Source organism: Denticeps clupeoides, chromosome 7 (assembly GCF_900700375.1).
Source record: "Denticeps clupeoides chromosome 7, fDenClu1.1, whole genome shotgun sequence".
In the NCBI taxonomy this organism is placed as follows: domain Eukaryota; kingdom Metazoa; phylum Chordata; class Actinopteri; order Clupeiformes; family Denticipitidae; genus Denticeps; species Denticeps clupeoides.
In genome coordinates, this window is record NC_041713.1 from 23,100,014 (window position 1) to 23,113,815 (window position 13,802).

Here is a 13,802-nt window from a genome sequence, read left to right on the forward strand (position 1 = left end):
ATGTGTTTAACTGTTTTAACTGTGTGTGTTTGCACTAGAAGAATGTGCATTAGATGAAGTGGTGGAGTTGGATTTTGGAAAGCGTGTTCTTTAATGTATTTTGTTTGAAAGCAATGATAAAACCTCAGGCAGTTTGATCCTCAAAGACTTCAGATTAACTTGGGACTACAGTTTTGATCCATACAAAACTGCATCCAACTGCTCTAGCTCTTGAGGAATCTACATTACATCTCCTGTCCACTTCTCAGCCCAGCCCCTGTTTTCAAAGTTGAAACTGGTTTTCTTTCCTCTCCGAACCTATCTTTTTTTGCAGCAAATCATCACCATGGTGACTGCCTGGTAAGGTTAAGGTGCAGGACATCAGTGGACTCATGTCGGCTTGTGTCGGTGTCATTTTCTCTCAACAGTTCTCTCTCTTTCATTTCCTGTCTCTGATGATTTAACTCAGAAGGAAAGAATTGGGGCCATCGCTGGACACCATGAGAGCAGCTTGTGACCAGGCTGATCTGCTGAGTCGTGTTCCTCTGCTTTTTCTGAAAATAGAAGACAGCTTTCAGGTATAATGAAGGGCAGCAGAAGCTCTTAGATATTCCTGCTGCGAATGTAAGGAGAAATCTCTCATCTGTGAAGGTTCTTTATGTGACTTTCACCTCCCTCAGTTTCCTATTTAGAGTGAACAGAGCCATCTTGGCATAAGGGGACACACAGGCATGACATATCAGAGGTGATACGGGACCAGGGGAGTCTGCAGGTGACAAAAATAGAGGAAAATCACAAAAGACTAATTTAACTCATTCATAATAAGAAGCAGAACCACATCTTCACGTCTAATGTATAGTTTGGGCTTTAGACCCCAAAAGAGTTGAAGAACAGGATGTGTGTTAAGGGGGTGTGATACTTAACCTTGAATTAAACTTCATGTTTAAAACAGTATGCAGAGAAGTATAACCTAAAGTGCACTTTGATTTTGATACAGATAGTTTGTTGGACTGTGGCGTCCACCACACCCTTCACATATCAGCAGAGTAACATCATTCACTACATCATGAAAACTTCTCAACAAGGGAAACACAACAGCAGCAGATCAGAGTCTGGGAGATTTTTAATGAGGCTAATGTGTGAGACCTGCAGTGTATTTTGTGACCACACAGATGGAAAAATACAGAAAGAACCGCAGCAGAGAGGAAACCGGGGACAGAAAAGAGGGGGTGGAGGTAGGAAAGCCAGAAGAATCCCTGCTGCCTACAGAAAGCTTGGTTTTGTGCCCATGTGGGGGTATACATGTGCAGATTTCAACCAAAAGTATGTGTGTGTGTATTTACCCATGTATCATTAGATGTCATTAGCCACAAATTACATGGAGAGCAGGAGACAGATGCTGTAGAGGCACGAAGCTGCACCCTGTGTTGCACCCCACTTGCTCAGGATGAAGATGACTTAATCCAGTACAACTCACACACACATTTACAGGGAGTGAGAGAAATATGTTAAGAAAAAAAGGAACCTTAAACCAATTCACACACGCTCTCATATACACACACATACATATACACACTAACACACATCCTAATCTGCCAGGTTCATTAATGTTGACACAGAAGATTCATGCATGATTCATGCAAAGGATATTGCAAAAGAATTAAAGCGTGAGGGGGGAGGGGGGTTGTGTGTGTGTGTGTGGGAGGTAGAGGAGGGGCAAAGATGATGAAGAAGGCATGAGTTTCACTCTGGGATCTGAGGTGTGGTGGAAGGAACCACAAACTCAGATCAGATACACCACTCTCCTCACACTCCTCCTGTTGGCAGTGGCTGACTGACCTGCTCTCTCTCGTGTGTGTGTATTTTTGTCTATGTATGTATATATGTGGGAGAGAATTTGAGTGTGTGTGTATATATATATATATTTCAGTGTGGGTGTGTGTGTAAAAGAGTGGGCATTTTCCATCGTTTATGCCTGCATGTGTGTGTTGAGAGAGTATGTGTGTCTACATGTGTATGATTGTGTGTGTTTGTGATACTACACGTTTTTTAATGAATGCTAAGTACGTCCCCCTCAATCTCACTCCCACCCTCATTCTTTTCCGTCTTCCCTCCCGCTCTCCCTCCCTCCCCCATCCATCTCTTCCTCTCTCACCACCTGTTAGTGCTGATCTCTGTGCGTTGGAATCCACTTGTTTATAAGGGAGTCTCTCACACTGACACTATCACAGGTAGGAAAAGCACAGCTTACTGCTGCTCTTCTCTTCTTTTCTCTCAACTTCCCTCACTCTGTTCTCTTTCTTCTCTTCTGCCATTTCTGCGCATGTGTTGCTGTGAGTTGCTGTGGTGTTAATCCTGCTGTAACGCAAGGATGCTGCTGCCTCTGCAGCACCAACTCTTTGTGTGTCTTTTCATGTCCGCCCATCTTTACTCTCCATCCACGCTCTCATCTGGGTGTAGGAGGATAGAAACCTGTTCGAAAGATATGATCATTCTTCCTTCCTCGTTCTGTCCATTCGTCGATCCATGTCACCCAGTAGCCTGCAGACTGACTGAACTCAGCCTGCCCATTAAATAATGAAGCAGTCTGCACTTCGTGGCCTGTGCATGCAACAGTAGCCAATGAGATTAAAGGGGTGGATAGCATAAGAGTCTGAAAAGAGAGATTAAGAGACAGACAGCCAGACAGACAGAGATTAAGAGACAGAGGGAGTGAGAAAGTTGAAGCGGCGCTGCAGTGTATATCTATTTCTCCGGCCCCCAAACCCCATTACTCCTCAGGGACAGCTCTCAGCCTCATGCTGTGTGCCGCTTCTCGTCATATTTATATTCATTAGGCATGCTTTCATAATGCTCAGTGCTGCGGAGAAGCATCAGTCAAGAATAAATCCTTGTGTCTGTGTCCACCCAGCGTCAACATCAGCAGCTGCCTCCCGTTGGTTCATTGTTATACGTTCAAGAACACTTCAGCCTGCAGCTAATGTCTTTTTACATATGCAGATTAGCATGGGGATTTAAAACTTTAGAATTACACAAGCTTTATACGTGCTGACTGGACAGACCATACATTTTTAAATAATTCCTTGTTTCACGTGTTCAGATTTGTATTGATTTCAGTATGCTTATCATGTTCATTACTGATATTTAGTGATAAATGAGAAAATGTGAGTGAAGAACGCTGTGTTTGTCTTATTAATCTCCTTGTTCTCTGGGTATCAGTGTTTCCCACCAACCCTTTCTGCCATTGAGATCAGGATCCTTTCATCACAGAGGCGACCATGATGACACCTGTCAAAACCGGGCTACTCTGACACGTTATAGATGTGTGTGTGTTGATGTGCATATAGATGTGTGTGTGTTGATGTGCATATAGATGTGTGTGTGCTGCACATACACGCCTGGGGTGTTATAGGTCAACTCTTCACACAGGTCAGCTATTCGTGAACCAGGCTTCGCATGTAATCATCCCTCGTCTGTAAGGATTATGTGCTAGAAACGATCTCTCCCATTTCCTCCTGCTGCTACATTATTCCGCTTGAAGTTTGGAGGCTTTTGAATTTCTGATCTGGTATTGATCATCTCCATGCATGTCTCTCCAACCATGCTGCTCTTACCTTTGTTCTATCCACTTTCTGCCATGACAAATGCAATTTCCCACTTGTGGGACTAATAAAGGTTTATCTTATCTTATCCTATCCTATCCTATCCTATCCTATCCTATCACAGCTCTATGACGGTACGTAAAGGAAAGAAGCTCACCATCTCCATTCAGGAACACATGGCCATTGATGTTTGTCCCGGCCCCATTCGACCAATCAGACAGATCTCCGCCTATTTTCCTCGCCTCTCCCCTACTGCCGAACCTCTTTCTCCCAACCCCAGCAACACACCACTGGTGGTCAGTCCTGGCGGTGGGACCTCTAGGGCGGAGAGTGTCAGCCTCCTGTCCCCTTTACACGCTGGTGCGGCGGGAGGGGCCGGGACACGGTCACTGACGAGCAGTGTGGACACATCAGTGGAAATTAACACCTCAGACAGCGATGAGTGCAGTAAGTAAGACGCAGCTTTTTTTTAACAGGTAGCTGCAGCTTTGCATAGCGGTTGGAGATGCGGCCTCACACCTACATGGCTGTGAGTTCGAATCCCGGCTCAACCTGAGTTTACAGGTTCTCCCCATGTTGGTCCCCCTGTCTGGTGTCCTCCATCTAAAGTCATGTACACTAGATGAATTTGGCAACTCTAATTTGTCATTAAGTGTGAGTATGTGCGCACCCCTATGGTGGGCTTGCGCCCCAAGCCACTTTTTGTCCTTGATGGGCTCCGTCAGCAGTGACACTGTTAAGGAATAAGCAGTTATACTGCAGTAACCTCCATTATCTACTTACTGAACGGAACTCATAACCAAAAGAAATAATTTGCCACACGGTTGTCACCGTGTGCTGTGCTGTAGATCATAAGAACAATCACTTCACTTAAATGAAATTGGAGCATTTTTTTACTGTTTGTAATGATTTGCAGCTACCCTGGGGACACTGGAGTTTGAGCTCAGGTATGAGAGGTCATCCAGCACACTGGACTGTACCATCCTACGAGCCAAGGTACTCAAAACCTTCAACCCTTCTGTTCTTGTCATGACATTCACCTCAAACATACCAAAATGCTGCACCGATGTTCTTCTCCCATCTCTATCCAGGGACTGAAGCCCATGGATTTCAATGGCCTTGCAGACCCTTATGTCAAACTGCATCTTCTACCTGGAGCATGCAAGGCAAGGCAGTTTATGCTCTCTGCCTGTCTGCTGGTATTTGACGACCCTTAGTGAAGTGATGATTCTAACCGTGATGGGGTCTTCTCCAGGCCAACAAGTTGAAGACCAGGACCGTGCGGAACTCTTTGAACCCGGTGTGGAATGAGACGCTGACATATGTTGGCATCACAGAAGAGGACATGCACAGGAAGACCCTCAGGTTTGCGTTGATGTGGACAGATTCGTTTCAGGTGCTTTAAGGATGTATTTGTAGTGACGGAGCAAGTTCCTGAGTCACTTTGTGTTAATTAGTCATCGTCTCTGACAATCAGCAGGAATGTATGTGCAGGTGTTAGTCCGTGTGTGTCCTCCCCTGTGGGTCAGCTCCTGTGTGTGTGTGCACGTCTGCCAGTCCAACTGTGTCTTGGTCTGGCAGCATCATTGCATCTGTGAAAATGACTACTCTTGCTGGCTTTGTAATCTGGTATATCATATTTATCTAGAATATTCTCCCCACTGAATTATCTTTTTCAATTCTCTCTTCCTTCACCAAAGTCTGACTCCTAGACTCTTTTTTCAGGTGAGAGACAGAGTGGGTTGGCACTTTGCTTTATTCCGTGATTATCTGTAGAAAATTACCTGTGCTCTTGTTCCATAAATGAACTGTATCCCCTGGCAACAGGGACCCCAGATCAACAGTGTTTTCAGACTGCAATAATTTTTACAATGATGTTGCAGGTGTCTGAGAAAAGGTCCTTTATTTAGGAGCCATACACCTCTGAGTGCTAGAGGGAGCTCAGTAAACAGGTGACCCTTTGAAACTAAGAACAAAGACTCTCTTCGAGTGTTTTGTCCTTTGCTGCTGATACCATTCCAATCCTATTCATGCATTTCTATATCTGTAAAAGTCAATTTCACCTCACTAAGTTTATCTTCCCCTCTTCTGCTGCCTCTACTGTTGAATCCCTTATAACCTCTTTCATGACGTGAAGATTACTCTACACATTCCCATCAAATTCCTGTCTCTGTCTCCTGTAGGTTGTCAGTGTGTGATGAGGATAAATTGACTCATAATGAGTTTATTGGTGAGTCTCGCGTGGCTCTTCGGCGAGTGAAGCCAGACCAGACCAAGCGCTTTTATACCTGCCTGGAGCACCCTCCTCCCGTAAGGTCCCATTAGAGTGGATGGCAGGGTGGCTTTTTAACTGTCAGACTGGAATTCACTTCTTATCAGTCCACACACACACACACACACACACACACATGTTGATATTAATAATTTCCATCTCAGCCTACCACTGTGCACAGTGAGATAAACACTTAAAAGAACTGAGTTCATGTCATTCCACTCATTTTTTTTCTCTCTTCTCTCTCTACCCCAAGATGCCGTCTCCTACAGCAATGGGAGCTGCTCTTCGAGGAATTTCTTGCTACTTGAGAGAGGTACAATACTTCATCCCTCTGAATATTGTTCCTTTTATCCATTTTTCAAGGAGCCAATTGCACAGTCATCACCATATAAACACTGAGCACACAAGGGGTTATAAATTGTCAACTGGATAATTAGTATTAATTGCTATTTATGTGCTTATTGGGCTAGTGAACTACCATTACTGATACAAATGAAAGTACTGTGACTGTACTATTAGATTTAATTGGTGTACTTATGTGTAAGTACAAGAATGCACTAATAAAAGACATCTGTCTATTTAGTGATTTATGTGAATACATATGAAGATTTCAATGAAAGTATTAGTAGTACTTGCCATGCTTATATTAAATGTAATAATGTAGTTCCCCCAACCCATGCCACCACCATGCTTGACTGTTGGGACTGTATTGGACAGGTGATGAGCAGTGCCTGGTTTGCTCCACACACACGTCCTCAGGGCTGCTGGACAGTTTTTATTTTAAACTCTTCCTTTAGTTTCATGATTGGAGAGGCTTCAGACGCTGATGGCTGCTGCCCTGCCATCTGTGTCCTTATCACAGAATTCCGAATGTAAAAGCTGTGTGATCAGACAGTGTGTGTTCACACACTCCACCTGTTTACCTGCTCATCAAAATATATCAACATCATTAGTCATTTTTCCGCATTACTCTTATTTGATCATTTTTGCAGGAGGATTTGTTTTGATGTGATCTCTTAAATGTACGTCCTTTATGTGATCATTGATGATTCATCATGCATAACTAATGCATTAGCTTGCACTCAATACTTGGCTCCCAATAAGACAAACCGGTAGCAGCAGGCTTCGAGGCCATAGCCAGTGTTGAGTGGAGATCAATTACTCAACTGTATCTGTATCAACACAATTTCCCCATTGAAGCCAAATCGCACTTAAGCTACTGACACAAGGAGAGACACATATGGAGAGACACATGGAAAAAGAATGGCAGGAAGGAAGGAAGAAAGCCCTTTTATAATGAATCTGATGGGGGGCAGTCAGAGAGAGGGGGTGACAGATGAAGAGACTAAAAATCACCAGGGGTGGGCAAGCTTGTGGGCTGGTCAGGACACAGATGGCCAGAGGGGGTGAGGATTACATCATTGATCGTCCAACCCTTTCCACTGTGAATGTATGAGACACAGAAAAGGGGTCAACAGATGAAAAAAAAAAGAATGACAGAGATGACAAGACAGGCAGAAACAGAGATGGTCAGAAATAGTGAGATGAAACAGAGAGGCCCTGGGCTGTGCCCGTCGTGATATGTCTTATTGATAAATGCTCATGGAGAGGTAGACCCCAAGTCTTGCTAAAATGGTGCCATCATAGTACAAAAATAAAATAGTCTTGAGAGATTCTGTGATTGGCTGTCTACATTTCATAGCAAATCGCAAGCCTTTCAACACACTGGGCCTGAGTGGATGTTTATGAGAGGAGCCAACTCCATTTCATAGTTAATGTTCAATGTTAAAATGTACTTAATTTTCACTCTTTGTTATATTGATGTACACACAGCAGACCATACTGGTAGAAACACACAGAATTGTTGATATTTTGCAGATTTATTAACAAAGAAAAACTGAAATATCCTAAATATTCAGACCCTTTGCTCAGTATTTAGTAGATGCGCTCTTTTGATTTAATACAGTCATGAGTCTTTTTGGGAAAGAAAGTTCCACACCCTGATTTGGGGATCATCTGCCATTCCTCCTTGCAGATCCTCTCCAGTTCTGGCAGGTTGGATGGTGAACGTTGGTGGACATCCATTTTTAGGTCTCTTCAGAGATGCTCAATTGGGTTTAAGTCAGAGCTCTGGCTGGGCTATTCAAGAACAGTCATGGAGTTGTTGTGAAGCCACTCCTTCATTATTTTAGCTGTGTGCTCAGGCTCATTTTCTTGTTGGAAGGAGAAGGTTTTCCTCCAGGATATCCATGTACTTGGCCACATTCATCTTTTCCTCGATTTTCCCAGTCGTCCTGTCCCTGCAGCTGCCACCAACATGCTTCAATGTTGGGACTGTATTGGACAGGTTATGAGCTGTGCCACACATACCACTTAGAATTAAGGCCAAAAAGGTCAACCTTGGTCTCATCAGACCAGAGAATCTTATTTCTCACCATCTTGGAATCCTCCAGGTGTTTTTTTTTTTTTAGCAAACTCCATTTGGGCTTTCACGTGTCTTGCACTGAGGAGATATTTCCGTCCGGCCACTCTGCCATAAAGCCCTGACTGATGGAGGGCTGCAGTGATGGTTGACTTTCTACAACTTTTCCAATCTCCTGACATCATCTCTGGAGCTAAGCAACAGTGATGTTTGGGTTCTTCTCTACTTCTCTCACCAAGACTCTTCTAACTGATAGCTCAGTTTGGCCCGATGACCAGTTCTAGGAATGATTCTGGTTGTCCCAAATTTCTTCCATTTAAGGATTATGCAGGCCACAGTGCTCTTAGGAACCTTAATAGATATTTTTTGTAACCTTGGCCAGATCTGTGCCTTCCTACAATTCTGTTTCTGAGCTCTTCAGACAGTTCCTTTGACCTCATGATTCTCATTTTGATCTGACATGCATTGTGAGCTGTAAGGTCTTATATAGACAGGGGTGTGGCTTTCATAATCAAGTCCAATCAGTAGAATCAAACAGATAAAGGTGTAGAACCATCAAATGAAGGTGTAGAACCATTTCAAGGATGATCAGAAGAAATGGACAAAACCTGAGTTAAATATATGAGTGTCACAGCAAAGGGTCTGAATACTCAGGACCGTGTGATATTTGCTGAGACAGCCACCACTGTTGCTTATCATTTCTTTTTGTATTTTCCAGTGGGAGAATGAACAGCTGCACAGTCTGGAGGAAAGGGGACGTCTCCTGCTGTCCTTGCAGTACCTGTCCCCATCAGATGAAGGCGATGGTGACAGGCGGCGTGGGGGCCTGTGTGTGGGAGTCCAGCGTTGTGCCCATTTGGCAGCGATGGACGTGAATGGTTTCTCTGACCCCTATGTCAAGATGTAAGTGGAGAGTTGGCCGCTGGGAAATCTCTGAGGACTGGACAGTGTATGTTAGTCAGACTGCATACCAGAAAAGTGGAAAGAACCGTGGAAGAAGTTCTAGAAAAACTATGCTCTGGAGGGAGCAGAGAGCTAAATCTGTTGAAGGCAGAAGAGATTATATAATTCAATCCCATACTTCTCCCCCACATGAAAATAAAAACCCACACTGCTTATACTGCATCCTCAGGCTAAACACCGTCCTCCCGCCCCCACACCAGGCGCTTCATAGCGCTATTTCTTTCTTAAGAGTTCTCTCAATTTCTTTCTCGACAGATAAGCAAAGCCAAATTTCTCACCATCTCCTGCGTGCATGTCTGTGTATTCCCATGTGCGCAGTAGAGTGAAGAAAATCTCTAAGAGACAAGAATACTAATGAAGGGGATGAAGGGGAAAAAAAATCAATAATCCCGTGTCCTGCATCTATGTCAGGATCTGTCTGCTCTCCCCCTCCAGATACCTTAAGCCTGATGTCCAGAAGAAGTCAAAGCACAAGACAGCTGTAATTAAAAAGACCCTTAACCCAGAATTCAATGAGGTACAGCCTGCATGTCATTTGCCTCATCCCAATTGCCCAGTCTCCCTGTCCTTGTCTTGTTCTTAATAAGATGTCATTTCCAATTTCTAGCTCCATCCCTTCTCGGTCCATCTGGGATCAGAATTCTATTTCATACTTCATGTCCTGCACTCTATTCTCCGATATTTTTCTGTGGGGTGGCTGCTGGATTTTCTTCCACTTGAAAGTAATGGATCATAATATTCCGTGGTCATGCAGGGCTTTCAGCAGAATTACAATATCTTGCCATTTGGTCCAGTTCTCTTTCACGTCACTCAGGAGGACAAATTCAGAGGAGCAGTAAATATCCAGTAGAGCACTGGAAGTACATGAAATTACATCTGAGAGCAACGCTTGTGATGCACTATTAACTCTGACATTTTCAGATAATCACTGTGTTTTGTTTTTCTCTCTCTCTCTCCCCACCACACTGACTGCAGGAGTTCTTTTATGAGATTTCCCTGTCAGAACTGGCCACAAAGATGCTGGAAGTTACCGTGTGGGACTATGACCTGGGCAGATCAAATGATTTCATAGGTGAGGGTACAGTGTTGGAAAATATCATACAAACACAGTTCACTGTAACTGAATGTGAATGACAGTTCTTGGTCACCAGGATGTTGGTATTAGACTTATCAGTCCATTATGACTGATTATGATCAGTCCAACATTAGAACTCATTGGACTTCTGCACACACACACACATGCTGCCACCCTGGACTTGTACATGCACACACACCAACTCTGCCTTATTATTACCTAATGCTCTCTTTTAAAATTGTTGTGCATTTTATTCTAACTGTCTTACATCATTGGACACATGCGCAATAACTATGTGCAATAACTGCATAAGTGCAATAACACACCTCTTTACCTTTCTTTGCTCAATCAACATCTTTAACCCACAACTAACATAACATTGTAAAAACTCTTTTGGGTGATTCTTTGGAAAATTAAACAAAATGAAAAAAAAAAATCTGTAATATTTGTACTTTTACTCATATTTTAAAAATACACTCATATTTCATATTTAAGATTGGTACTCGGATAATGTGGAACATTATTAATTTCAATGTATTTAAAAAAAACTGAAGGTTTTGTAGACCTTTGAAACATGGTTACCTTTTATGGGCAGTGGCCTTTTACGGGGCAGTGGTGGCCTAGCGGTTAAGGAAGCGGTCCTGTAATCAGAAGGTTGCAGGTTCGATTCCCGATCCGTCAAGGTGCCACTGAGGTGCCACTGAGCAAAGCACCGTCCCCACACACTGCTCCCCGGGCGCCTGTCATGGCTGCCCACTGCTCACTCAGGGTGATGGGTTAAATGCAGAGGACAAATTTCACTGTGTGCATCGTGTGCTGTGCTGCTGTGTATCACATGTGACAATCATTTCACTTTTTAACTTTTATGTACTAATTTGAAATTTCAAAGCAAACTATTATCATAACCCAGACAGTTCAGTTTATATATGTTATATTGAATAGTGCATCAGGCTTAATTAAAACTTTCATACAATGCAACACATTTTGAGTACTGGCTATCATGTGTTACTCTGTGACATCACATCCCGTGCATCAGACCATCTTGGTCATTTTAGTTGCATATATTGGTTTTGCATAAACTTTATTTTATTGAACTGTTGCACAGTTTTGACACACATTAGACATTAAAATATTTGGTGCAATAGTTTTGTCTGGAGTTGACAGAATTGTATTGTGGTTTTAACAAGTGAGACTAGTTTTCTGTGTCTCGTGCATCAAATGGCAAGTTTTCAAACTGCTTGTATGGCTTTTGTCATAACTTAATATTGAAGTACAAAGCAGTAAGGCACGACTAGTACAACATACATGTCACACTTTATAATTCCTAGATCACTAGTTATGGAGATGTTGGTGAGACTGGTGAAACACTACAGGAGAATCAGCATAAAAGTCCTTCCAATCCCTAATGCTGAACTTGCTGGCTGGATAAAGACGCTAAATGAAATGTCTATGACATCATGATGTTGGAGTTGGGTTGGAGGATGTCGGTTTAACTCTCTTTGAAATGAACTGCAGGGGGAGTATGTTTGAGTTGCCACTCAAAAGGAGATGCTCTCCGCCACTGGATGGACTGCCTGAGGAACAAGGGCCAGAGGGTGGAACGATGGCACATCCTAACCAACGAGCTGCCCGAATGCACCAGTCATGACTAAAATCTCAGTTTCTGTTCAGGGAACAGACTGATAAAAGAAGGTGGGACAAAGGTGTTAAATGAGCAGGAAGTAAATAAAGGGGGGGCTGCTGGACGTCTTCTTGCCTTACAGTTCCATAATCACCTACAGTGATTATCATCCAGACTCGTTTACATTTTACACCTCAATGGCTACATGTATGTTAGAAGGCCAACACCTGCTCTCCTGTGTAGCACTTCAGATCCGTCGCCACTCGTTGACTGGTCTGCTAACCCCATCACCTGCTCACTTGATGACATAACAGAGGAGATGTGAAGGCTGCATGTTGTCAGTGCTACATCATCCATGTTCATTGCAGCCAGGGCCAAGTCCACCCACAGGGCCAACGTTATGTTCACTAACTGTATGAAACATGCCCATCTTAGAGTAAAGGTAGACTTGTAGTTCTTCCATGTTGTTGCATGATGCAATAAAAATGCACTTATACATTCAGTGGCCAGTGATTTCCCAAGCCTCAAAAACATTTTTTTTAAAATCTCTATTACTAATGATTAATTGGGCTTGGACTCTTTTTTCTTATGGCAGATATGTGTTTATCTATGTCTAAAGACAACAGGTAAAAAGTTTTAAAAATTTTGGATTGAAATTCAAGCAGTTCAACATCTCATTAATTCTTTACTCACTGTTCCAAATATATAACTAAGGCATGATTAAAGTAAAAAAAAATCTTGGACTACATTAATAAATAAAATGTATTCTAAACTGTATAAACTGTATAAAAAGCTGAAGACACGTCTAGCATTCTTTATACAAATCAAGTTCTTCCCAACACTGTTGCAAACGTTCCCATAAATGTGTGGCACTTTCACTCTTCTGTACAGTTCATCCCAAACCAGCTCTATGATGTCTATGTCTGAGACTGTGCTGGCCACTCCATGTTCTTAAGCTTACTGTCTGGTTATTTTTTTCAGAAGGTTGTTCTGGCAGAGCTTGGACTTTGGTTTTGGATCACTATCTTGCTGTAGGATACTATGAGTATCCTTTTGCATACTTGACAGCGTTCAAAGCGTTTTGCTTCATCAGTCCAAAACACCTTCTTCCAGACTTCTGTACACCATTGACAGTGTTCCATAGCCAGGGCAAGCCTCCTTTTCTTATTCTGATGTCTTAATAATGGCTTTCTTTCTGTCTTGTTTTACTATGGCCACTATTAATCTGTGCTTGATGCTGTGGTCGTGATCTGCTTCTCGCACAAACTCTCAGAAATGTGTCATCTGACGTTGTTGTGGCTTTGGGCCATCCAGGCCTCAGAGTTTCTCCCAGTGTCTTTGAATGGTGAAGAAGACTTTCTTCCCTTTTTTCTACATGGTTAAGATGGTCTGTCTCCTCTCCATTGTCAATTGCCTTTTTCCCCTACAATTTATATAGCAACATGCTACTTTCTGCAGTACAATGCACTTCAAATAATGCTGACATAGGTACCACAGTATGTTCCAACACTTTTATGCAGACAGAGGGGGTACTTACTTTTGCACCATTTCAAGCTATTCATTGGACTGCTTGAATTTTTTATTTTTAATGAGGAAATTGGATCGTTTTAAAACTTTCGACCTGCAGTGTATATTCCACTTTGCCTTGGTCACTTTGCCTGTAAGACTATCTGCATGTCTGGCTGTGCGAGTGCAAATTTATATTGAAATGTTTCAAGTCTTCACCAAGTAATGTTGTACTTTTTTGTACTTTTTTGAGGGGTTGTGACTTTTAAATATGAGCTGTTTACGTACAATGTTTTTTTTCTGGAATGCCCAAATCTGAAACTGTGTACTTAATGATTTCTCATTAAATGTTTAGAAGT

At 42.7% G+C, this 13,802-nt stretch overlaps 1 protein-coding gene across 4 annotated transcripts; it reads left to right on the plus strand.

The window, feature by feature from the left end:
* The first annotated feature begins 1,745 nt into the window (after positions 1–1,745).
* Positions 1,746–13,748, plus strand: doc2a (double C2-like domains, alpha). 4 transcript variants are annotated; one of them, XM_028987881.1, is made up of 12 exons: positions 1,748–1,834; positions 2,145–2,210; positions 3,706–4,028; positions 4,498–4,577; positions 4,673–4,747; positions 4,837–4,946; positions 5,765–5,891; positions 6,110–6,169; positions 8,997–9,181; positions 9,653–9,758; positions 10,217–10,313; positions 11,832–13,748. In XM_028987881.1, the coding sequence occupies exons 3-12, from the start codon at positions 3,710–3,712 to the stop codon at positions 11,966–11,968; spliced, it is 1,296 nt and encodes a 431-aa protein (XP_028843714.1). In that variant the 5' UTR covers positions 1,748–1,834; positions 2,145–2,210; positions 3,706–3,709; the 3' UTR covers positions 11,969–13,748. The 4 variants fall into 4 exon arrangements, with proteins under 4 accessions (XP_028843718.1, XP_028843714.1, XP_028843717.1 ...); XM_028987884.1 differs by having other exon boundaries at positions 1,762–1,830; XM_028987882.1 differs by having other exon boundaries at positions 1,806–1,852.
* Positions 13,749–13,802: the final 54 nt, after the last annotated feature.

Coding starts and splice junctions, on each gene's coding strand:
- doc2a (XM_028987881.1), top strand. CDS start 3,710: ATGACGGTACGTAAAGGAAAGAAGCTCACCATCTCCATTCAGGAACAC. Junction 4,748..4,836: donor TTCTACCTGGAGCATGCAAG/GCAAGGCAGTTT, acceptor GGTCTTCTCCAG/GCCAACAAGTTGAAGACCAG. Junction 4,947..5,764: donor ATGCACAGGAAGACCCTCAG/GTTTGCGTTGAT, acceptor TGTCTCCTGTAG/GTTGTCAGTGTGTGATGAGG.